Source organism: Diuraphis noxia, unplaced genomic scaffold (assembly GCF_037042655.1).
Source record: "Diuraphis noxia isolate RWA-SAM2 unplaced genomic scaffold, SU_Dnox_SAM2 contig0001, whole genome shotgun sequence".
NCBI lineage: Eukaryota > Metazoa > Arthropoda > Insecta > Hemiptera > Aphididae > Diuraphis > Diuraphis noxia.
The window spans coordinates 82,923,034-82,950,289 of NW_028301711.1; the positions used below are offsets into that span (position 1 = coordinate 82,923,034).

The window sequence follows — 27,256 nt, forward strand, 5'->3', positions numbered from 1 at the left end:
ATATTATTAACATAGGTATAATATTTTTTAATATTGTTTTTCAACAGCACATGAACAAATTACAATTTCTTTCCTATTTCTATTTAATTTAATTTCAATTCTGTTCTAAAAATGCCTTATATTTATAGCAACTCTGATTATATTGATATGTTATTGATTTATGGTGAAGCAGGTAAAAGTTATAGGCAGGCTGCTGCTTTGTATAAACAAAGGTTTCCCCATAGAAAATCACCAGCTCCAAAAACTTTTCAAAACGTTGAAAATTGTATTCATAGAACAGGTATTTCACAACCCATGGTATTACATTAAGAATTAAGTCAACATGAATGATTTTTTTTTTTAAATTTATTAATTCAGGTAGATTACCTAATGGCAATCTTATTGGTACTGTAAGACAAAAAGTAGTTAATGAACAACTAGAGGTTTTTACTTTGGCATCTATTAGTATAAATCCACATGTTTCTACGAGAATGTTGGCACAGGAAGTTGGTGTGTCAAAAACCACTGTACATAGGATCTTAAAAAAACACAAGTTATATCCATATAAAGTGGCGTTGGTTCAAGGATTAAGACCAACAGATTATGAAAAAAGACTTGCATTTATTTCAAACATATGTGTTTTGTATGAATTGGATAAAAGTATCTTTTCAAAAATCTTATGGACCGATGAAAGCAAATTTTGTAATAATGGTGTAATGAATCGTCGAAATTCTCATTATTGGTCAGAGGATGCATGAAACACAGCATCAAGTCAGGTGGAAAATCAATGTTTGGTGTGGAATTGTAAATGGACAAATAATTGGTCCATATTTTTATGATGGAAATTTAACAGGTAAATTAGGTACCATAAGTAAAATATTGGGGCATAAGTTATGAGTTAAAGTTTACAAAAATACACAAACATCTAAAATATGCAATACATTTTATTAAACATCAAAAACAATAAAATGTATTATTGATTTCTTATTAAGTATTAAAATTAAGTACTAGGTTATTTAACGGTATATTATAAGATATTTAATGTATTGTGATGAAAGGCAAAGATGACATTTTTTAGATCTTAAAAACACAATGTATTATACTATTATACATATGTATATTCTGTATGATAAATATTATATTTTTAAAGTATATTTTTAACAGGTGTGAAATATTTGAATTTTTTGTCAAACGAATTGCCCATCTTATTGGAACGGGTACCTCTAAATGTACGCAAAGAAATGTGGCTACAACAAGACGGTGCTCCTCCTCACAACAGTTGCATAGTCAGAGAATGGTTGCATAGTCAGTTCCCTGAAAAATGGATTGGTACAAATGGACCATTATTATGGCCTCCTCGTTCGCCAGATTTGACTCCTCTTGATTTTTTTTTGTGGGGGTACCTTAAAGATAAAGTGTACGCCACCCAACCAACTTCATTAGATGATTTGATACAGCGCATTAAAAATGCATGTGAAAGTATATCATCAGGTATGCTAAATAGTGTTTATGAGTCTATTCCACAAAGGTTTGAATATTGCATCAACAACAGTGGAAAACAATTTGAACATATGCTGAAAAAAAATTGTTATTAATTAAATGTTACATAAAGTCAAAATTATGCTTGGTACTTACATTTTAATTTAGTAAATTTCCTGTTCCTTTTTCTGAAAAGTAAAGTTCGTATTCGTACTAGGTATGTATACACGTAGTATCACAAGTATCATACATTTTAATATTTTACTACTTTAAATTAGTATAATAGACCATTATAGAGTATAAACATGAGTACATTCGAACGTCCTTAAAATAAAATGGTATGATATTGCAACGTTAAATGTTGATTATAATTATTATAATACATACATATTAAAGTGAGTAGTTATTTACCACGTTAAAGTGGGAAAAAATTCCAGAGGGGACTAATGTTTCCAAAAAGTTTTAAGCGTTCCATATATAATTTTATGTATAATGTCTAATGTATAAAATCCTAATTTGTTAAAGGGGACGCTTTTTAACCGCCGTCAGAGGTAAGGGGACTGAGTCCTCCTGTGTCCCCCCTCCACTTTAACCCCTGATTACTAGTATCACAAAGATGTACATAATGATTTTTCATAAGATAGCTATTAATTTTATTTAAAATTCAAAGCACATGTTGATCTTTGGTACTTGATTAAAAATAATAATTTTTTAACTTTTTTATAAGTATATTAAGTATAATAATGTTAATGGTACTTAACAAATAAATTTATGATTTAGAATTTATAATACAACTAAATAGTAAATAGCAAGAATAATAATTTAATTATTAAAATGAAATGATAGACATAATATTTTATAATTGTAATTCCTGACTCCTGGTCTATTGAATATTGTTATCAGACGATAATTTTTTGATCAATAATATTAATCAAATATTATCAGAAAACGATACAAGATTATAATATCAAAACTTTAAAATGATGGTTCACTACAATATTTATTTTATGGACTCTGGCCCTTAATCACACTACTATGGTAGGACAGGTATCAATTAATAATTCACAGTTTTTCTAAAAACTAGAAAAATTATTAAAAATCAGGAGATTAATGAAATTAAAATGTTGAAACGTCAATATTTTCAGAAAAATGAACTCTACAAAAGGGCTATCTTCAATATTTTTTTAAATAACTAATTTAAAAAATATATTTTTTTAACTTTTTTACCAAAACATTAAAAAATTAATTACTTGTAGTGCTTACCATTGTGAGTCTTAATAAAAAATCAGAATTACGATATCTCCATTATTTCAGGAGATATCGCAATGAGTAAATCCACACGGGACACCCTGTATATTAAAAGTGCCTAAAAATATATTATTAAGTTATAAAAATAAAAATATTCAATGTTATAATTTACTCGTGTTGTTTAATAAAATAATGATTATAATACCTACTTAAATTCACACTCTAAATTGAATGTAATGTTATCATAAACGTAGATGTAGAATAAATAAATTAAACGACTACAGTGGCTCTGCAACCATAATACTTGCCAACGGTTCTTGTGCCGTATCATTCAGTAATACAAATATCTTCAGGCCTATTCTATCCACTAACCAATGAAAAAATAATCTGTGATGAATACATTTATGAAAATATTGAAAGAAGGAAAAAGGAATAAACTAAAACGGATCATACTTAAAGTAAACTATACCAGACTGGGGACTGGGCAGACTGTCTAGGTTTAGTGGTTCAGTCCAGATAGTTTGTTTAAATACAAGCCTCTTTCTTGAGTGATAGAAAATGTAATGCTTCTTAAAAATTATAAATAAATTTGATTTCATTCACAATAGATATTGTTTATACAACTTCTTTTTTAAATTTGAAAAAACGGAGAAATTTTAAATTTATTATAATCGAGCTGCACTCCGAGTTTTGTTGCAACTGAAATGTAAAACGTCATCACTCGACATGTTCATTTATCATACCATTCAGTGATAAGAAATATAATATATTCAAACTTTTGTATACACTCTAAAACAATTTACAAACCTTATATTATGATCTACGTGGTTAGTCTATACCTACATAAATTATATAACATGTTGTGTGAATGCACATATTAATTTAAATCGTGTAATAAAATATACCAACGTTATCATTTTGAAATATCTATCAGTTTTATAATATTTTATTAAACATCTAAATAAAATTATTACTGTCGGTAAATATTTGAAATATTCATAGGTACACCTTCTCAGTATAATAAATAACAATAATAATTACTAGATAATTACTGGTTTTTTAAATTCATCATAAACTTAAACTAGTTTGTACCGCACGTATCTTATAAGATGTGTTTGTTAAATTTGCATTATGTATACCTACTTTAATATTCTAATTATAGTTTATTATTATATACATCTACTGAACAACGCGTAAAATAATAATAATAATTACAAGCATAATGGCATAATTATACACTGAATTATCTCATATTACCATACATACACGACGCACACTTTTACAATTTTGAGCTCTGAGCAATTAGTTTTTTTTTTTTTTAAATTCCAATAACAAAAATTACATTTTTTGAAAGAAATTACATACAAGAGTCGTATTTTGACCTTCTTTTAAATATATATAGACACCTTCAAGTATAATCAAAAATTTTATTTTTATTTACATTCAATGTACCTATAACACGTTTAAATTCTTAATGAATTGTAGGTAATTTCAACTATGTGCTAACAAACGAATCCATTAGATTTGCATTTCAGTAGGTATACAAAATTTTGTTGTATTGGTAAAATTAAAAATTGTATGAGACTATTATTGAAGGTATTTCGTTGTTTAATATATTCGTGTAAACGATTTAAAACCATTATCGCTATATAGGAACGAATCTATGAATGTAAAATAGGAAGTTCGAAAATCAAACTTTGTTTGTTATGTTACGGTGGTTGTTATGGTAATTAAAACTTTCAATCTACGCGTAAATAGTATTTACGTATGGTATAATAATTACTACTCAAAATTCAAAATACCTACCGAATTAGGTACTGTTTTTACTTCTGTGCCTATATTTATTTAGTCATCCGAAACAGTTTGTATTTATAATTTATCATTATTAACTATTGTGGGCATACATACCTATACATGTTATACACACACACTCGATATACTCGTGTTGTTGATGTTCATTGTTCATACTAAAGTTTAACCTGCCAACCAGAGCGAACAAACTAACACGTGTTATGATTTATCACACAAATATTAAATGAAAAATTAAAATCGAAATATTATTACAAAATATATTAATTAATATTAATGCTATACGTTTATTATTTTTTATGTACATTTTATATTTTTACGAGTGACCTACCTACCAAAGTCAAAGGTGAACAGCAGGTCTGCAGCTCACCTCTACCTGTATAAGTATAATAATTTAGGGTTTATTGTTTATACAGTGTATACTTTCCAATTTTCAAGTAGAATAATAGTATTGTTTGAACCGTATATAGACGTACTTAACCTACTTTGTGCTTTTGATTTTAAACAATGCATAATACATTATTTAGATTTATTTTATAATTCAAAGTAATTAAAAACAATTCATCTGAAAACCCTATTTCTATAATCATTATAACCGGCACGACTGTCTGAAAACAAAATGCAACAATTGCGTACAATGAGTTTCCTTTAAAAGTTATTGAAACAATATTATTGTATAAAATCACTACCTAGTGAATTCAACGTTATAATTGTATATAATTTAGACAGTGTGCGTTTGTGTTTCCGAAATTAAAACGTTTAACATTTAATAACGGTGGTGTATAATACTATATATATATACTATAGTGTAAGTATTCTGCATTAAATTAAAATAAATCTAACAAGTTAAAAATTCAATAAAATTATAAAATACTAAATATATTAATTTTATAACGAGTGAAACCTGTTTATTCGGTTGCATCTACACATGCCTGTGATAAATGGTGAGCGGCGAGGAGGCAAATGGCCTAGGGCACCGGATTAAAAGATTGATTAATATTTTGTTGTTTTTAATTTATTTAAAAATTTTTTATTTTATATCTATCTTAAGTATTACATGTCAGATAGTTTGATAAAATCTGTAATACTACACCTTTTTAAAAACATACCTACGTCTGAATCGTAGATACTTTGGTCAGCACTGCATTTAGTTTGCAAATCAATAAAATTAAGATTGCAGGTATTCTTACAGCTCTAGAGAAATCATTCGATTCTGTCTTTATTTTAATTGTTTAAGTATCCACTTTAAGAATGGTCGACACAACTTTAAAAAATCATCATTAATTAAATTGGTTTCTCGCGAGCTAGTGTAAATCCATTATATCTTGGAAAGAAAATAGAATTTAGGTGTAAACCTTATATATGGACATACTTCTGATGAAGAAGTTGGTAGTAAAATAATATTTTCTGATGAGAACAAAATTAGAAAATAAATATTAATAATTTTTAGTATAATGGATGCACTTATTTCTCAATTGAATATCAAAGGTGAGTTATAAATTTAAAGACTAATTCGGATTTTGTTTGTAAAAAATATTAAATCAATTGACTTGCATTGTATGACAAAGCTAGTGAATTCAGAATTAGAATTTTGTGAGAGCCTGCACTGATCATTGAATTTAAAAAAAAATGTACGAAACAAAAGAATATGAAAATTATTCAACCTGAAATGTATACACAATATTCCCTGATATTTAAGTTGAATTGAAAAATTAAATTTCTTACATGCAAGCAAAAAAACATAATTTGTTTCTTTCTATGTAAAACATAATCAATAATTATTTACAGTCATAATTATATAACGATACTTCATTAGTTTTATCGATATTATTTATTTTATATTAAAGACAAAGTTTCCATACCTCAGCATAGGCGCAAATAGGGGGGGATTTTGGGGATGAGCCCCCAAAATTTTTCAAAATGTTGTTCTAAAGCTTATTCAACGTCATTAAAATTGAGTTTTAGCCCCCAAATCTCAAACACTAATTGTGTCTATGTAGCTCAGGAATATAAACTCTACCAATCTGGATTCTAATTTTTTTATTTGGAAGTAGGAAATGATATTTATGTAAATTATGCAATTTTTATCCATTATTGTATTTATTAAATATTTTGCCTTAGAATATATTATGTTTCTATACATCGTTTAAATAATTTTTTGTTAATTTTTACATTATTTATTTATTTATTTTTATTTATACTAATTATTGTTTTAGTTTATTTAGGAATTATTAAATTGAAAATATATAGCTATTTGATTTAAATACCATATGATATTATTTTTATAGTTAAAAAAAATATTTTATTTGAATTTTTAATAAGATTCATCTGTTAACCACAATATAAAATGTGAACATGAATAATGCATATAATATAGCGTTCATTTTTCCTTGTAATTAAGAAATTTTTAGGAATATATCGAGCGATTTTAGTATCGGTTAAATAAAGCATGTGAATATGTGATATCGTAGCTTTCTAAGAAGTTGTGTTAATTATTATGTTGAATAGATAATAAAAATGATTGTTCCTGGGGCCAGGGCACCAATGATAGTTAGGTAGCATTGTATCTACACTTATAAAGATAGTGTAAAGCCTACTACTTAGTTTACCTATACCATAAATTATACATTAATATATATTACTTTTTATTTGCGTTCAAAAACAAACTTTTCTTGCTTTTAATATAAATGACTTATTTTTTTTTTCATCTCAAACCTAACATTACCCCTTAAACCTTTAACCTACTATATAAAACTCCCCTACAACCACTCTAGATGTACTACGGAATAGTAATATGGAGTTCTACTAAAATATCAATTAAGAGAACTATCTATAAAGCATTCCAAAATATCTGTTGTCGTATAATCACTGAAGTTTCCTGGTATATCTCCTGCAATAAAAAAATAAACTAAAATTAAATGTAACCTTAAAAATCTGCACTGTCAACGTAACTGCTACCCTAATACCATATACTACAAACACTTCTACGCAAAACTACAATCCAACCCCAACTAGCTAATTAGAGACCTTGCCATACCTGCAGCACTACCTGAAAATTCAACCGGACGACTCAAGCAAAACTGGTGCCGTAACTTGAAAATTGTATATAAATTGTAAATTATTTTGAATGTAAAGCCACTAGGTGTCCCTAATGTGAGATTTCCTACCATGCCATTAAACACTCTTAGTTTTTCTCGTTACTACCATAATTATTATTTGTTATACAACTGTATAGATTGTAATAGTTTCTAAAATAAAGCCATATTAAAAAATGTCAGGGTTGTCATTACTACCATTAATAAAAATATCATATATTTTAGTTTACTGGTTTTTTAATTTTAATTATATTCATCTAAAAGTAAAGTAAAAATAAGTCGTTAGTAATAGTAAATAGTTTTACATTTTAATTTCGTATGCCACTTAAATTAGTGGTACGACGGTGTCGTAAACTCCGTACCTACGCATCACATAAACCGTTTATCACTCTTTGGTGTATAGGTATAATAACTTCATTTCGTTCTGTTTATTAATATATAATACATTTTAATTCATACAAATATTATAGAATTTATGTTTAGAAATTAATAAATATCTATTCGTGAAGTTGGAAAACATTAATAGGTACCTACCTAAAATGTTTTTTTTTTTAAATAATAATAATTTTTTGACAGAAGATTTAATTTAAAAATGTTTTTCTCTTCTCTTAGGTCATCAATTTAGATTAAGAATAATCACGTCTCAGGTTTAAAATTTAATTTATATTCTTACTTTGTATAATATATTTGTATTTTATTATTTATCAATAAATTAGATTATTATCTACTTTCGTGCAATGGTAAAGTCACGACTCACGATATTGCTATATTTAAATGCCAATTAATAAAATACACTATTTTACCTAATTATTTTTCATTTTTGAATTAACGGCGTCACGGGAATTGAAAATTTTTCGCAATGCCGTCATCATTTATTTAATTATAAGAAATTTTACAAATTATTAAATTTAAAATTTTCGGAGAAGGTCTTTTTAAAGGCGTATACTGAATCATTTATTAATAGCATAAGGTTGAGTTATAAAACTACAGAAATGGCTTTTCGTATACGCCGATTACTCGAACGTACACAAATAAACGAACAAATTAATTATAAGCACTTTTATTGAACACTTTGACGTCCAGTGGCGATCGAATCACACGATCACCACCTGGCTCTGACACTGGTGGTCAGTGGTAATCGAGTCACACGACTACCGCCAACTGACCTCTTTTCTGTTTTAACAACTCCCTTATATACACATCTTCAATTTTGATGAATAATGTAAAAAATAATGAATAACTTGTTTACAAAATAAATGTTTTCTTAACCTAGTTTTTACATACTAACATTTCTTTTTACTGCATCTTTTTAACTTGCATAATGTATATTATTGTTTATCCTAGCCTACTTGTATGCTTTTTGTTGTTGTTTTATTTTATTTGTTATGATATTTCTTATTACCTATAATTGTTTAATTAACCTAATTTTTAAGTACTAACAATTAAAAGCTTATTACAACAGACTGGAGGCACAGTTATTGTCGCATGAATTTACTTCTCGACTAGGCTTTGCTACAGCCACTCTCGTTCGTCCTGTTGTTATAATAGGTAATTTTTCCGTATTTGTATTGAAAAGTTCCACCAACAAATATTTTTTCACAAGTACATAAAAATTCTAAATTTGTTTTTGTTGAATAACATATTATATTTAACATTTAAGTAGCGAAATTTGTATACTGACCTAAAACAAAAATTTTGTTTTAAGCCCAACTGGTCCATGCCCATAATTTACAAAAAAAGAAGAAGAGGTTGTAATTTGATCAAGTATTTAAGTTTGTATCGTAACAGAAAACTCTTTAAGCAGTACAAAAAATTAGGGAATTTAAAAATATGGTTTTTAGGTATACTTAAAATTCCAAAAATCAGAATTTGAATAAAAGTATTATTAGAGGGTAAGCATGTTTGAAAAATCACCCTGTATACAAACTGTTATACATCGCTGCTGAAAATATTGTAAATCTGTGCGTATAATAATTCAGTATTGTCGGACGAAATTTTTATGCCACCCGCGCGCAACGTGCAGTGAAAATGCGATAACGATGAAAAAACGAACAACGTAAACCGCGGCGGCGGCGTCGTAAAAGGCATACTCCAAAAAACAATAAAGAAATCGAGAACTGCGCGGGCTGGGTCTCCGTTCACGAATTGAAATTCGCAACGTGACCCTTGCCAAGACGCGATCCGGGGGCGGGCGGCGAGAAACCCGAGTGAAAAAAAAAAGAAATGTTCAAAAATATATATATAAAAAAAAAAACCAGCCAACGGCATCCGACCGAAACCGCAATATTATCATAACGTACGAGGAGTCGTCGAAATGATATTTGGCCTCGTGGGCAGCATATTGCGCTGAGTGCCGTTGTTGTTCCATCATCGAGCTATTTCATTTCGTTTGCTCGCCGACACACAAATGGTCCCTTCGCTTAGCGCACCCGTCACTGCTCGTTATTTTATCGCATTATATCTTTGGCGAACGCGGACCGGAAGATTGGCGGGGCAGGAGAAAAAAAACCGCCCGCAATACATGTAATATGTGCGGAGGAGGATGACGTCGTTTAGGCGCCCGCGAAGGTGTGTGTGAGTGTGTGCGTGTGTGTGTCGGATAGCCACCAACGCCGGCACGACTGGCCGGCAATAAACCACATCTGTCCGTCGATCGTTTGCGTTGTCGTTTCTTCTTCGGAAACAGTCTCTTCGAGATACATATTACATAATATTACTGTTGTTGTACGTCGTATAACATGGACTAGTTTTTATTATTGCCGAGAACATTACGCGGGACCGACCGCGGTACGGTACGCGCAATAATAGAATACTATCGAATAACACGACGACGTGTTATTATAAAACACATACACACTCACCCCGTGAAATATTATGTCGTGTCGACGAAACGCGTAACCACTCGCTTCGTTCAGGGTGGTGTTATTTTATACGTGGACTACGTCTGTATATGAAAATATAATATTATGCGTACTTCACACGTAACAGCTATTATAGGGATGGGCAAATGGAGGTATCCTGCAAATACCCTTTTCGCCCGTGTTTATTGTTTCTATAAGAATAAATATTTTATATTATGTAAAAAAATCCGATTTGAATGACCTTGATTTTTGGTAAAAATATTTTAAAATTATATTATTTATCAACCGTTTATTATGTACCTATATGATATTGATGAAAATAAAATCGATTGAAATTTAATAATAATATATTTGAAATAATATATATACTCAGGCCATTTTCACAGTCTTGCGGTCCAACCTTTTTTTAAAGTTAATTCTTGGTCGTATTTTTACGGCATTTTAGTGAAAACTAAACAATAGTAGGTACTTTTTTTTATTAGATTTTAGACAGTTATACTATGACGGCTCGACAATTATCAATTACACAAATATTATACAAATATACTAGAACAATTATTATATTTAGGTACCGAGGTGTATTTCATTACTGTTTCCATCGCAATGGGAACCCATTATGCTGAGAAATTAAAGATATTATTTCAAGCCAGTTTCAAATTCTGTGATCCTATATGAATATTGAATATCGATAAAGATTTTGGCAACAGCTATCGACGGCTAAATTTTTTTAATTGCATTTTTGTACCAAACCATTGGTACCATTGGTACCAGCCACTTAGATAAATTAATTATCCCCAATAAATCTGTATATTTAGATTGAAACGTGCATCGGAGCCTCCTCGTTGAAAGGGAATGTTCGTGCCCTGCTGGCTGCAACGAATAATAACGAATGATAATGATAATAACGAATGATAAGACAGCAATAATGACTCTATTAGCAAGTTTTAAACCCAAAAAATTATTTATTTTTTAATTTACCCAATGACATTAATTGAATGTATTTATGTAATGAAATGTCTTAAGCGGCACTGCATGGTTTCGTGTTTTCCGCTTGTAGCATAAAATTAGATTTATTTAAAACATTCATATAGACACACTTAAAATAGTGTCATTAAAACACAACTGTGTTTTTATATTTAGTTTAAAATTTCAACAATTTACACGGTACCACAAACAACTGAAATTTTGAAACACAAACTCACATTTTCAGGGGATTTGGGCATAACTGCTTTTTAATAAAACTTACATAATAGGAAAGTAATTCACATAATGAGACTTCTTAAAAAATTGTTACTCTATGTATCAGAAATGCATACTGCGTAATAGGTACCCATCTTATTATAACCTAAACCATCACTAAAGTGTCTAGTGGTATGTGATTTTTTTTACGATGTCAGTGAGAAATACATGAGTTATTTATTACCTAATGTTGTCCACGTGTTCGTAATTTACGCGGTTTTCAGCGGATTCGTTTTAAACAAACGTAATATCTGTTATAAGAAATACGACGGTTAACTTCACGTCTGCACCTTATCCATCATAATATTATATATAATGCGCAATATAACGACAATGATGACTATAGAACCCGAACGCTATTATACTTGCCAAAATCCATTGTTTGTTATTGCTTGACCGAAATGTCCAATTGAAACTTTTTCGATTCTCAACACACGTTACCTTAAATTGTATTTTCATTAATCACTAGGAATCATCCACATGACATTCGTTGCGCTTATTATTGTCACGTTATTCATACATCGTTTAAATAGTTTTTATTGAAATAGGTAATTAAAAATTAAAAGTATAATTGCATAGTAAAAATGAAATATACACTTTTAGTACCTTATAATTTATAATTTATAAATACCTACACACATGACCGCATGATCCATGGTATTATTCGTAAAACGCAAATTATTTTATCTCTTGTATTGAGAAAATTAATTATTGAACATTTTTCATTCAAATTTATAAAGGTGTTAAAAAATGATAAGTACAAATACAAAAAATAGAAATATAATAGATAGTCGTTAAAGTAGGTTTCAGGAGTATCTTTTCACATTGAGTAGGTCGTTTTGATGAAATTTTAATTCAATGATAAATCATTAAATACGAAAAACTATTCAGAAAATGCACAGCCTATAGTCATAAGTATAGCTTTACCTCTATGCTATTTCTAACAGTATGCAATTTATTTATATTATCATAAGTTATTTTTTTTCTTTTTGTAATGCGGTGTGTTGAACTAATTTTCTACAAAACATCGCATAATATGTATAATAATTATAATATTTTACCATATTATTATAATTTATATTATTGTTATTATAGGTACCTATAGCATAAAAGACAATTTTGATATACCTTCTGTAGAACTATGTTAATATATTTCATGGTATAAGTAGCTAGTAGCTCAATGTTAACTTAAATATTTTAGATTCTGAGCCAAGCGATCAATATGTATTGATTTGACAATTGAATGTGTGAATTTTTTTTTAAATTTCATTTTATAAAAAATAATAATAAACGACAAACATGATTGCGAATTGTTTCAAGATTCTATGGTCAATGCATTTTTTGAAAAACAACAAAATATCTAATACAAAAATTTCAGTTAGGTATTAGAATTTTAATGTGTATTTTAGATATTTTTGAATAGTTGTAACAGCAACTTTTGATGTAGGTTCTAATAATTGTATGAATATTAAATCGTCAAGCTTTTTAACTTACTAACAACAATTTTATCATATACCAACGAAAAATACTAAAAATAAAAAGTTAAAAATTTCAAATGTGAACATTACCTATAAACAATAACCTTTATAATTTTTGAATTACAACCAAAATATAATTGTTTTGTTTTAGTTATACCTAACTATTTTACTATTTTTATATGACACCTACTGGTAATTTAGTATCAGCAAGCTATACCCAATAAAATAAAAAAAAACCTTTCAAAAGTTGTAGGATAAAGGTGGATTAAAGTGCCTACGACGCATATATTATAATCTACAGATTCCATTATTTGGTATGTGTTTAATGGTATAAAATATATGTATTATATATGTATATCATTTATAGGCGATAGGCGATTGTACATGTATGGTTAATAATTTAACTTTATAGAACTTGATTAATCCACTTTAGTAACATTATATTGTGATTGTATACACTTTTTAACTTCATTTGATGTGTACTTATATTACTATTTTATGATTACCTTGTCACTTATACCTATTCATTTTTAGCTTCAACATATTAATACTATTATTTACAGCTATATATTAATAGAAATATTTGAAAATAAACGGTTTGAACTGCATGGAATACAATAATTGTACTCAGAATCGTTGAATATATATTACAGTTGATTATTTTGAATTCATTTTAATTATAAAAACCCTTTTTTAATGTATTTATATACTAAACATTTAGTGTATATATTTACTAATCGAAAAACCGGTACTATTAACTATACGGCCATCTTGTAGTATGTTAAAAGTATATATCTCATATACACATATATGCATAAGATGAACGACAGAGTGAGAGAGAAGGAGGGAGAAAGAGCGAGCGCTCGCGAGAACCGTAATTCGTTTAAACATCTCTACCCCGCGTTTCAATTTATTAAGGTTGTCAGAACGTTTCAGCTCACCAGACGTTTTAACGAAGTCTATTTTCTTGAAAATTACTTTACTTCTCAATTCGGACCAGTAGAATTAGGAGGGTGTACCGACTGCGAGGCAACAGGTTAGGTCTCGCAGGACTCATTAACATTGTAAGTATGTGTGTGTTTGTGTGTGTGGGTGTTTGTATGTGTGTAAGTGTGTATCGGAGGTTAGGACGGGGGGGGGGGGGGAGGATGGAGAATTGTGACAGAGAGAAATATGTATAGTTATGGCTGATGTTTTACGGTGTGGGAGGAAAAGAAATGTACAAACGAATCGTGTACAACTAAATACGATATTATGTATACGCATTGTGTTGCAGATAAAATATATACATACATGTGTATTGTGATGGTGAGCGCTATTAACAACGGTCGGTGCGTGACGAATACCTACTGTTATTCGAAAATAGAGAAAGAAAAGATAAAAGAAAAAAGACCATCTGGTTGGGATCGACGATTAAGGGGATGTTCTTTACGGGGCAAAAAATAAAATGAAAAACACTAATAATAATAAAAAAAAATTAAACAAGAAACAGGTAGAGGACGGGGCCATTACGGATAGGCAGGCTGCTACAGGAACCCATAATGGGGCACCATACTATTTATTCTTATCTTAATAAATGTAAGTGCCTTCATCATCACGATTTATGGTACTTGCAGCTTTTCCAGGTTTTTATATTTCCGATACCGAATTAAAACTGAAGGTATAAGCTTCAGTAGTTACTATTATATATCATATAGATACAGTAATTTATATTATATAGTTATCATTTATGATAATCTAAATGGTGTTAGTTTTTATGCGGTGATTATTTTACGTTTTTCAAATACTTGTCTGCCCATTCGGTAGAATGTCCAATGAAACATATATTATATACATAATACTTACATCTACTAAAAAAATGTCTAATCTATTTTATTTATTGTTCGACGAGTACCATTATAGATAGGTACATTATCCACATTTATATTATATAAATACTACATACATGATATACACTTGCCTTTATATAGGTGTACGGTGTACAAACGGGTATAATATTACATTATAGATGATAATCGTTTCGTATTTCTGTAATTTAATTTTACCATTATTTTTTAGAATCATAATGAAAATCATACCTAGTCGCTTGGATACAAAATTGAATTATTGTGTTATTTAAGTTATTTTTCCTAGCATCTGCGATCGAAATATTATAAAAATATAAATATAACTACCGCCTACCTATACTGTACCGTTTTTATCGGAATGTTAATATACATGTATTATTGTGTTATCTGGTATTGGTAGTGTCCCTAATGTAAGTGTAGGTACAGTAAGAGTAATTACTAATGATATATAGGACATAGGTATGTAATATAATTCTGCAGATTAGGTTAGTAGGAAGAACTAAGTGTGTTTATATATTTTTTTAATTATTTATGTATAAATATGTAAAGATAAATAAAATACATCTTACCACTGCTTGCTGCGGAGTTCTCAAATCATAGTATTAATCCTCCATAAACGATAAATCTACCACTATATTTATAAATACACTATATGTAAGTAGTATAATTTAAAGTCTAGGTACACTAATATATACCAGTATACCACCATATTTATATTTTCATTAATATTAAAAATTAAAAATGTGAGAAATCATGTAAAATATATAATTAATGCTAATAATATGTGGTTAATACCATAATACTGTTATAAGGGTTTTAATTTTTTTATTTATTAAATGAACATTTAATAGTTAAATAGTGTACTGTTTTTAGTTACCTATTATAATATTCTCGCTAATTATTATTTATTCCCAATCTTTTCTAGTTAACACAATCATATATTATGTTTGATTAAATACGCATATAATAATAGTTAGTATAATTATACAGGATATTCAACAAGCATGCTCAACCCCATTTTTTCTTTTAATAATTAATTAATTCAAATTATAATTTTTGGTTTTTTCAAATGCACCCAAAGACCATATTTTCAAATTCTTGAGATTTTTATAATACTTAAGGAGTGTCCTGTGGTGATACAAACTTCTGTTTTTCAAATGAGACCCCCCCCCTTTTACTGTAAAATATTTAGTAAATAGTTTTTTTTTTTTTTTAATTTTAATGTGTAGTTTCTTAGTTATTAAATTGTTTGTATAAAGGATGATAGTCCTTAAAAATCGTTTTACAAAAGTATTAACTACTAACTACACGTAACATTAGAATTAGTATTTATGATACTTAGGTCGTTTTTACAATTTTTTTTATTTTGATAAATTAATATTAATGATTAATATTTTCAAATCCACCATACACCACATATCTTATAAACATAAATCATGGACTTTTTTATGCTTATAACATAAAGTTAAATAACTTAAAAACTATTCATTAGAATTTTGATTTCAATACATAAAAATTATCTACTAAATAATTTACAGTAAATAATTTGGTTTCTCATTTGAAAAACAAAAGTTTGTATTGCCATAGGACACATAAGTGATAAAACAAATTTAAATAATTTGGAAATATAGTCTTCAAGTATATTTAAATATTCTAAAAATCAGATTTTGAATAACTGCATTATTAAAGTAAAAAAGGGGGAGTGAGCATGCTTGATGAATCATCTTGTATAATATGCAATTAATAATTATAACAAATAATAATAACAAATACAAAATAAAAACGTGTAGGCCAAGTAGTGATTTGTCGATTCAATAAAAATAAGTACGTTAAAACCTTTTTCGACAAGATATTACATAATAATAGTATAATACTTTTATTGTAATTTAACTGTGAATAACGTTCCATTATTATTATTTCGAATTATAATAAATCATATTTATTTCTATATAAACATCATGGTCCGGACAAAATAGATATTAATTGTTCAGTAGCCACTGAAACATACCTAGTAGATAGGTATATATACATAAACAGGTAACCTAACCGTATATTATATAATAATGTGGAACAAACATTGAACGCATAATAATTATATTACCATTGTGCGTTTGAAATAGTAATGAAAAAATGAATATAATAGTAATAACATATACATTATGTTTTTTATACCGTACAATAGGTATTTTTTATCATTATAATAATGTAGTTGTAATTGTTATCTGTTTTTAACCATCAACGTGCATACACACAACCATGAGGCTTAAATAGGAGAAAATCGAAGGAAGGCCCACTGGTTCCATTAACCTACCGTACACGTAGGTACCTACGGATTCCTAGATAACTGATGGGAGGAAACCGGATGTCACTATTGATAACGACGGTCTATTGCAGTCATTAGTCCAATTCCGCATAGTTATACTTATATTATAATATTCATTATTATATATCACGGAAAAAATGGAAAATTATAAAATCATATCGCTATGCACACATAGGTAGGCATTGTAGTTGTTTGAAGTATCTAAGCTTGCACGATTTTTGTTATTTTTTTTACATTTTATGATAGATTCTAAAGTGATACTACGCGTTGACATATTATATAATTATGTACCTCTGCCGTTGTTGTTGTTGTTGTTGGTTACAAATTATAAATGTAATTATGTATTTGCGTGATCAGTGGTTGTGTATTGTTCGATTTACATAAGCAAAATGGGTCGTTATACCGAGATTTGTTGACCAGATATATTTACCCTCAAAATAATTATTAGAGGTAGGTGTATTATATTATGTGCAGTTAAATAATTACACTATTACAGGCCGTACCTATACCAATAATTTTACATGGATTATATGTTTTAATATGAATTAATAATTCAGCTTTACTTTATTTCAATCAGAACGACGAATTATTGGTTATTATAGTTCATATTACCTACCTACCCGTTTTGAAACGTATATTTGTTGAAACAAAATAAACAATGATAAATTAAGGGAAGAAAAACATTCCACTTAGGGTGGACGTCATATAACAATAAGGAGTGGTTATTTTAACGCCATCTGTTCATACACACCCGTGTATATAATTATAATATACATACTATAGGTTGTATTATTATTTTTTGCATGATAAAAAAATGTTCACTCGTCTAAACTGTAAACAAGTTGTTGATAACTATTGATTTGAAATTCATTTTTACGTAATAAAATCATCGAGAAAATATTCTTTTTTGGAAGAGGAAAATGTATGTTGTCGCTTTAAAAAAAGTAAAAGGCTTGACAAATATATAGTAGGAAATATAGTTAAAAATATAAAAATACAAAATTTTTATGGATTTTCTTGTTTCTTTTATGAAAAATTAGAAAAAAAAATAAACTTTCGGAAATCATGTATAATAACAATGACGATATAGTGTCTTGCGTACAAAAAATCGCACACCGTATACATCACGCGTTTGTACACGCCGGCCCTGAGTGGGTGGGGAAAAAATGCCTCAGGGTGCCATTAATATAATGCTAAGCACGGCACTGTACTAAAATGGTTATTTATGTCATTATGTCGGACGTATATGCGTGTATAAGAAAACTAACTGGACGAAAAAAAAAAGTTCCCACCTTTTGGGTAGCCGAAATTACTTTTAACGCAGGGAACATGGAAACGACTATGTATATAATATAGTATATACATAGTTAGGTATATACTATTTAGGTATAAACGGGTCTAATATATATAAAAACACTTTTCCAATGGAGACAAAAAAACCTGAGTGATTTTCACACAGTATATAATCTACGAAATATATCACATGAACACATACGACGGGCATATTCTGACGCGTATATTGTGTGCACGTATATTGTATTATTATATTTAGGTTAACCTACACTGCGGGGGTGTATAATAACGTGTACACCTGCAGCAGAGATGAAATAGAATTATTTAACAGAATATTGGGACGAGAAATGTAAGAAAAAAATGTACTAAAACGAACGTCGGCGGTTGACTGTCACAACGTATTATTTTGTTACCTATACTATAATTATTATTAAGGCCCGGATTTTTATACAAATTCATATTCTATTTCAATTCACCAAGAATAATTTACATTAAAAATGTCGACGCTTCATAATGGGTAGTCAATAGTAAAATATATTTTGTTATATGGGTAGGTACCTAAATGTGTTAGAGTTATTTAAAGACATTAATTTAATAAGAAATTAACATGGAATAATGCTATTAAATTTTAAATGCACATAAGCTTGCAAAAAATAGTATTAAGAAAAGTTGAGTCTCAGAGAAACTTCCAATCAATGAACTGGATGATATTTGCTATGAATTAAGGGTGATTGCTTAGTATTTCTGCTAGTGATTCGGAAAAGTTGTGGTTTGTTCAGATATTATGGTACTTATGTTCGGCATTCAGTGAGGATGTGGCTGATGGTGACTTGATTACCGCATGATGGGCACATTGAACATTGAAGGTTCTTCCTTGGCCATTAGGAAGCTGTGGAAATTTGAGTTTGGCCGATTCTGAGTCTAGTTATTATGACTTTAAATTTTCTATGGATTTCGATACACGATAAACTTTTCAAACATATTTTTAAAATATTATACTAATTTCAAACTGTCATAATAGTCATTTGATTTTTTTCGGTAAATTTTTATAACAATTTTGATTGATAAAAAAGTTAGAAAATTACTTCGAAAATGCATGGATGCAATTTTTTTCTAGTAGTATAGTCACTGTTATTGATAATTTTTATTAGTTAGTTTATACAGTAAAGTAGTATATTAAGATTTATTTCGATGTAATATTGAGCGTACAATGAGTACATTCGAAAAGGTCATCTAGCAGGTGTTATAAACATTACAAGTAAATTGAATAAAATTAATGGTAAACGCGCATAGAGCATTATTTTGAGCTCATAATATCATGTATATTTATATCAATTTCTGCTGTTTTTGGGCGTACTTATACTTGCAGCTTCTAAAAAAATGTTTAATATACAATAAGTGGCTAATTTATGCCAAATTTTACGAAACTCATGGGGGTTGATCGTGTTCAGGTAATGTGTGCTTACTGCTTACCTATTATTAGTATTTATTAAAATTATATAGTTACGTAATGCTCACAAATTATACACTTTAGCACGACCGGCTGAGCATATTTAACAGGTAATGTAAGTACCTATAATATTATGCATACAGAAGATTTTATAGATCGTCTTTTGTTTAAAAAAAAAACTTAAAAACCACTTAACAAAAAAACTAATATATTACGTAAAATTTTGATCATAAATCTCGCTATATAAGTTCTATGCTATAATGAACAAAATATCGTCATAAAGGATTTATCTTCTCTCACAATTTGTTTTTAACAACATCATTAATATAAACAATACCTATACACTCAGTAACACTAAGGTTTTTTTCATTTATTGTATGCAATGGCTATTGTCAGCCGCCGGTTATAGACTGAGAGAAAAAATATGTCTGGCCACAAGGTATATGTACTTCGACGAAAAAATAGTCCGATATGGTTAGCATAAAAAAATATCAATAAAAATAATAAAATACTCGTATCGTGTGATTGTTTTATGGGTTATGTAGTTATGTACAAGATGAACACAATTATTTTAAGCATGAAATAAAAAAATTACAATAGAAATCAATAACATAATATTAACAACGATAAAGAAATTGTATTTAATTATTAAAATTTAAATTGATCGATAGCTATTGGTTTCACATAACGAGAAAATATTCCAAAAATTTAATGAGAAGCCATCTGAATATAACATTTAAATTTAAAACGGTTTAAGAAAAACAGGATGTCATATTATTTAAATAAGAATTTAAAAATGTTCTTGCAATAATAATTATTTATTTGCCTATAATACAAATGTATTCCTATTAAAAAAGGAGCAGCGTCTGAAGTAGAAATAAAAATTTGATTATTTTATTGTTATTATTATTTATACAAGATCTGTTTAAATTATTTTCAAAATCAGGAGAGCAGTGGATCCAAAAAGGTTGAAAACCTTGTTGTATACGGCTACCGGGCTACATATTGTTTATTGGATGATAATCGCACAGTATAACTTTATTCATATAATATCTAATATAATAATTATATATCCACAAGTGAAATATACAGAGACATCGGGCATAAAATTGGTACCTATATTATTATTCGTAAATATTTTGAAAAAGTATAAATTTTTATTTAATATTTAATCGTAAATGTATTAAAAAGTAAAAAAAAATTGTCATATTGGTTTATTTAGATATACAATGTACATATTTAATTAAATTCTGTCAACTCGGTGGTCAGCAGTCAAATAATAAATTAAATAAAGACGATTATTGTTATGAACATTAAATCTTGAAATATTTTTTAGCAATAAAGATATTTATCGTTAGAAAAAACTATGTGTTATTTAATTAGAAATGGGAATAAAAAAATAATGATGTGATTATCAAATAATAATTATAATAATAATAAATAAATAATAAAGATTAGTGCCCTTAGGCGAATGGTTTTTAAAATGAAACCGTTTATACATTGACCAAAACAAAAATCGACCTATTTTGTTTGGCTAACAAAAACATGCATGCATGCCTTAGGCTACTTAGCGAGGCTGTAATAGATTTATTGTATATGTAATACTGTAGGTACAACTTATAAGAACAATTTAAATTTTACAATAATAACATAATATATTGTGTTTTGACAGTACCCATCAACTATTTAAAATTTTTAAATATGAGAGTATGGTTAGCAATAATATGAAAATAAAAATACTTTAAAACGTATTTATAGGTGCATTTTTGTATACTACTAAAATGAGTCCATGTGAAAATCGCGAAAAAAAAATCGCGAAAGTCAAAATCGCGAAAGGTTTTAACAGCGAAAACAATAATAGCGACAAGTAAGAAATTATTTTCGTTAGTGGGTATACCTTTATAATAATAGTAATATAGATAATCAATAATGTAATTTTGTAATCTTGCGTTTTGGATCACGTAATAAAGATAAGCCGAAGTTAAACCTAAAAACTGTCAAGCTTTGTCATAGTAAATAATAATAATAATGATACCAATAGATAATCAATGTCATTTTGTACTTTGTACAAATCATCAGTCCGCATTTCGTCCGTTCGCCGTCCGTTATTTCTTATTATTTATTTATTCAATTTTTCAAATATTTTAAATTCATATACTTACACATTATAATTTTAGGAAAAATATCAAATTTAAATTGTATTTTTTTGTAGTATTTTGACGTATTGTAAGGTTTTTGTGAAAAATATATTTAAAAGAATATTTTAATTTTCGCTATTATTGTTTTCGCTGTTAAAACCGTTCGCGATTTTTATTTTCGCTGTTTTTTTTCGCGATTTTGACTTTCGCGATTATTTTTTCGCGATTTTGACTTTCGCGATTATTTTTTCGCGATTTTAACTGACACCCTACTAAAATACACTTTATTTAAGTATTTCAAATATTTATCAAGTGTATACTCTTATGGCCGATGTATAAAAGTAATAGGTACCTATACTCAGGTATATTTTCAATAGGTAAAATTGTTAAAACAGGTTATTCGCAGTGGCGTCATTTGGGGGGGGGGGGCAGGCGGGGGCAATTGCCCCACCCTTGATTTTTTGTGGGCCGGTCAAATTTTTGGTACGATAGGGGCACAGGGCCGCTGGAATGGTGGCTTCGCTCATAGTAGAGCTATATAAAAATATTTATAGAGCCTTACTCATAGTGGACCACTCGCCCTAAACTCATAATTGTAGAACGCTACATTTTTAAGCAATTTAGAAACATTAAAGTTATTAAATTATGAAATTGTAAACTTTTTCGCCTAACGTTAGTTTAAAAATCTGTGTTAAGATTACGGATTAGATACTAGATACCTCCAACCGTGATTATGATTTATGGGTATTTAGTTTTGATAACACTCTGTTATCATAATATTGTGATTTGTGAATAGTCTATTATCGATTAGATACATTGCGCTTCTACAGAACTTCAAAATTCAAGTATCATTTTACCAGCAGCTATTGATCTGATAAAATGTACTAGACAAAGTTTAAATGAAATGCAGAGTGATACATTTTGGGTTGATACAATAAAAAATGCTGAATTAATTGCTACTAAAAATGGAATTCCTACAAATCACAGATCTAGCAGATCACTATGTTTCAATAAAAGGCTCAAAGACTACTTTACTGAATCATCAGTAGGGAATACATCAAATAACACACTAAATAATTCAGTGAATGAATTAAAAGTATTATTTTATTCAGCAATTGATAGGCAAGTGTTCTGCAGTGTTATTACATTTTAAATATTTTAAATGAGTTATGATTTGAAAATATGATTAAAATAATTGCTTACCAATGTAACTAGGGACTTATTTTGTTTTTTACTTGGCATTATTGCATGTATAATATAAACAAAAGATTAATTTTCAATGCATAACTTAATTCTTCTATACAACGCTTATTATATTTTTTTATACAATATTTATTAGCATGGTTATTATGTAATTACTAATTAATTATTTATTTATTTTATTTTATAGATTTATGAATGAACTTGACAAACGTTTTAATGACACTAACAACAATATTATTTTAACCTGTACTATATTTATTTCTTCGGATCCTGATTACTTTAACTTCAAAAGTCCCCATCTTCAAGCTTTTTTTGGATCACTATAATTACTTCAAATTTAATCCTATATTCCTAGAATCTAAATTTCTTATTGCCAAAAACCTACTTTCTAAAAACAAAAATAATACCCGTGAAGATGGAGTTCATGATCTTTTTTTCGTATCTAAAAAATTGTTGGAAATTCCAAACTCTTTTCCAGAGACCCTAAAAATTATTTCTATTCTAATGACTCTACCTGTATCAACTGCTTCTAACGAACGCTTTTTTTCGTCATTAAAACGTATAAAAACATGCTTAAGACTAACAATGACTGATGAGCGCTTGAGCGATTTGCTAATGATTGCTGTTGAAGGTGATGAAGCTTCAAAAGTTGATCTTCAGGAAGCTGTTGATTTATTTGCAGACATGAAATCTCGTAGATATCCTTTAAAAGCTTAAGCTTATATTAATTTTTGCTATTTTATTTAAATTTAATTATTATATCATATTATGAACTAGTATATTATTTTTAGCTGTATTATTTATTTTTCTTCTTGCTTAATATATATAGCATTAGTTAAAAAAAATATTTGTTTTGTTATTCTTTTTTCGAGCTTTGTAATACACATATTATTTTAACTAAATAATCAAAGGGCTGGTAAAAATTTTGCCCCACCCTAAGAAAAACTGAAATGACGCCCCTGGTTATTCGTCTCTCATTTGGTCAAAATGTTTGTCCCTAAATGTTAATTTACACACCGTATAAAAAATAAAATGTATTTAATATCCAATAATAATAATATACATTTAAATAAAAAGGTTAAGCCACACTTGAAAATAAAAAATACTCAGTACCAATGATAAAATGCATATTACTTGTCAATAAGTCGATAAAAGTATGTAAAAATACATTTATGTACAATAATGTGCCTATAGGTGTGTACACAAGTATTCAAACGTATGTATACAAAATAATTTTACTCGAATGATTTATGACATTAAATAGTACATAATATAATAATTTGCAAAGATGATATCACATTTTATTGTCAACTCCACATTTTCCACATCCACATCGGTCAACTATAGAGAGCTATATGAGGCCACGGCATATAAGTATTGAGATTTATGCGTGCGTGCACAAATAAACCAACTTAAACCGCGAAATGTTTGGTTATTGTTCTTTCTGTTATGCGCATTCTGTTGCGCGAAATGGTCGCAGGTGGTTAAAAAAGTATAAAACGTGTGGTAATATTCGTCTGTGTAGATAAATATAGAAACAGGCGCGTGAACATTGTCATATTTCGTGTATATGCCATCATCAATCTATGGTTTTGAATGAAAGTACCACATGTCATTTATTCACTAAAATGGAAATATAAATCTCAGTCACATATTAACATTTACAGTATACTTACAATACAAACATTGTACTTGTTATTGTTATTTTTATTATTAATTGTTAGTACCTACATTTAGTTGTGGGAATTTTTCCTTATTTACGAGCCATTACATCCAAAATCTGGTTTTAAAGTTATAAACCTCCATGTATACAAATAACAACACCTGTACTTAATATACAATAGATATACTTTTTATGAATCTTAAAACAATTTTAAGTGCAGCAATGTATTATAAAATTGAATTACATTATAGTGTATCATTTTGCCTGCGCATTTGATTTTTGTCTATTTTTACGCAATGAAACTTAATTATGAATGCATAAGTTAATCATTTTTTTATAATTTTATAAAAAATTAAATATCTATTTTATAATAATAGCATTGAGAGAATAAGAGAAATTTTCTAATTTTCTAAATCTAATTTAATACTAGTGGTTGCTTAGTTATTTTACATATTTTTTTTCAAATCGATATACTACTGAGTGAATTATTTTTAATATTATTCTTATTTTCTACAGTTTTTTTTTATTGTTTATGGTTAATAGCTGTAGATTTGTCATGGTTTTGGACTTTGGTTCATAAACAATCTGATTCTTTTTTTTAATATCATAAAAACAATAGCATATTATAATTTGATATTATGATATACAACTAAGTTGTGAAGCTTTTAAAAAATCAACCCATACGCATTAAAAAAAAATTCACTTGTTATATTTATAATGACTTTAAATTTCAAATTAAAAAAATTGAAGATTTTTTTGTTCTTAATTCTTAATAACCTTTTGTATTTATTTATATTTTGCCCTTATTTATATTTAAAAAGGGTGAAATCAAATCCTTACCTAGGGCCTTGATACCCTAAGAGAAATTAGATAAGTAGTATGAGCATCACTCTCACAGGGTAGGCCGGGTAGGAGAGGGAGAGATTGTCATCAGCTTAAATAAGCAAGAAAAAATTACCTTAGTATAATCGTGTTAAATGTTTTTATTAATAAAATATGCATGTTGTTATAATTTAGTGGACAGGTGCGCGTACCTTAGTTAAATACACAAGTATAAATACATAAATATCCTAACCGATTTAAATTATAAGTAACATATTATTATTTTTATTATATTTATCGTATAGATATATCTTCGTAAACTCGATGGCGAAGAGTGAATGGTGAATATATGGGTGTTCCGTATATATATATATATATATTATTAACTGACTCGGGACTCATATAATATATAGTGCACGTTAGGTACACCTTTTGTTTCATAAACCTATATTACATTGTAATTTATTACAACATATAAAACGCGTTCTCTATTGAATAGGTATTCTATTTCTTAATATTATATAGACACCTTTATATATATATATATATATATATATATATATATATACATTATATACACATAGGAACGAACATAATATTATAAAGACAGGAACAGCGGCGATTTAAATCTACGAAAGTCTCTCTATCTTACCTACGCACACACGTTATATAATAATATTATTATTTTTGTTATTATTATGATAGAGCAATCGCATTTGACACGCTTATATTCATTATATATATTTTAATGCGCGCATATCTTATATGTGTATATAACGTTGAGGAATTCGGTCGGCCTGAGCTAGGTCGCGCCCGTTCTCGTTGCGAGTGTATTATACATGCTATTATATTATTGTATATTATACCTATACGTGTAACGAAAAACACATCTATGTATATGCTATTCTCGCAACTCCTGCAAAACACACATATACATCGAAGGTAATATATTAGTGTGTATATAACATTATAGGATGTAGGTATACAGAGGGATTGAAAATCCATTAGTCCGCCACGAATTAGTGATCGTTCCCACAGCAGCAGTGAATCACCAACCAAATTATTGTAGGTATGCTCCCCATTCATATTACATATTATATATATATATTTATATGTGTAACACTAGGCTGCATTTGTGGGCGGACTGGGAAACAAACGAACGATCGGCAGCGTAAATGTAATCTAAGTCATATATATAACTTTTTTTTAACAAACATATAATGATCGTCGATTCAAATTAATTGTATAAATACACACCTAGACCCTATATATGTACTATCAAAGTAATATTAAATCCGAAAAACCTGTACAATCGCACCCACATTTTTA

The 27,256-nt window shown here is 28.3% G+C and overlaps 1 protein-coding gene across 1 annotated transcript; it reads left to right on the top strand.

Annotated features, from left to right (window-relative positions):
* Window positions 1–1,220: 1,220 nt before the first annotated feature.
* LOC149062104 (uncharacterized) lies at window positions 1,221–24,159 on the top strand. Its single transcript, XM_089215209.1, has 4 exons — window positions 1,221–1,470; window positions 23,070–23,361; window positions 23,630–23,733; window positions 23,798–24,159. The coding sequence occupies exons 1-4, from the start codon at window positions 1,221–1,223 to the stop codon at window positions 24,157–24,159; spliced, it is 1,008 nt and encodes a 335-aa protein (XP_089071335.1).
* The last annotated feature ends 3,097 nt before the right edge of the window (window positions 24,160–27,256 follow it).

Excerpts from the sequence above, each read along its gene's own strand:
- LOC149062104 (XM_089215209.1), top strand. The coding sequence starts at position 1,221 with ATGTGGCTACAACAAGACGGTGCTCCTCCTCACAACAGTTGCATAGTC. Across the intron at positions 1,471-23,069 it reads ATGTGAAAGTATATCATCAG|AACTTCAAAATTCAAGTATC; the intron begins GTATGCTAAATA and ends GCGCTTCTACAG. Across the intron at positions 23,734-23,797 it reads TGATTACTTTAACTTCAAAA|AATCTAAATTTCTTATTGCC; the intron begins GTCCCCATCTTC and ends CTATATTCCTAG.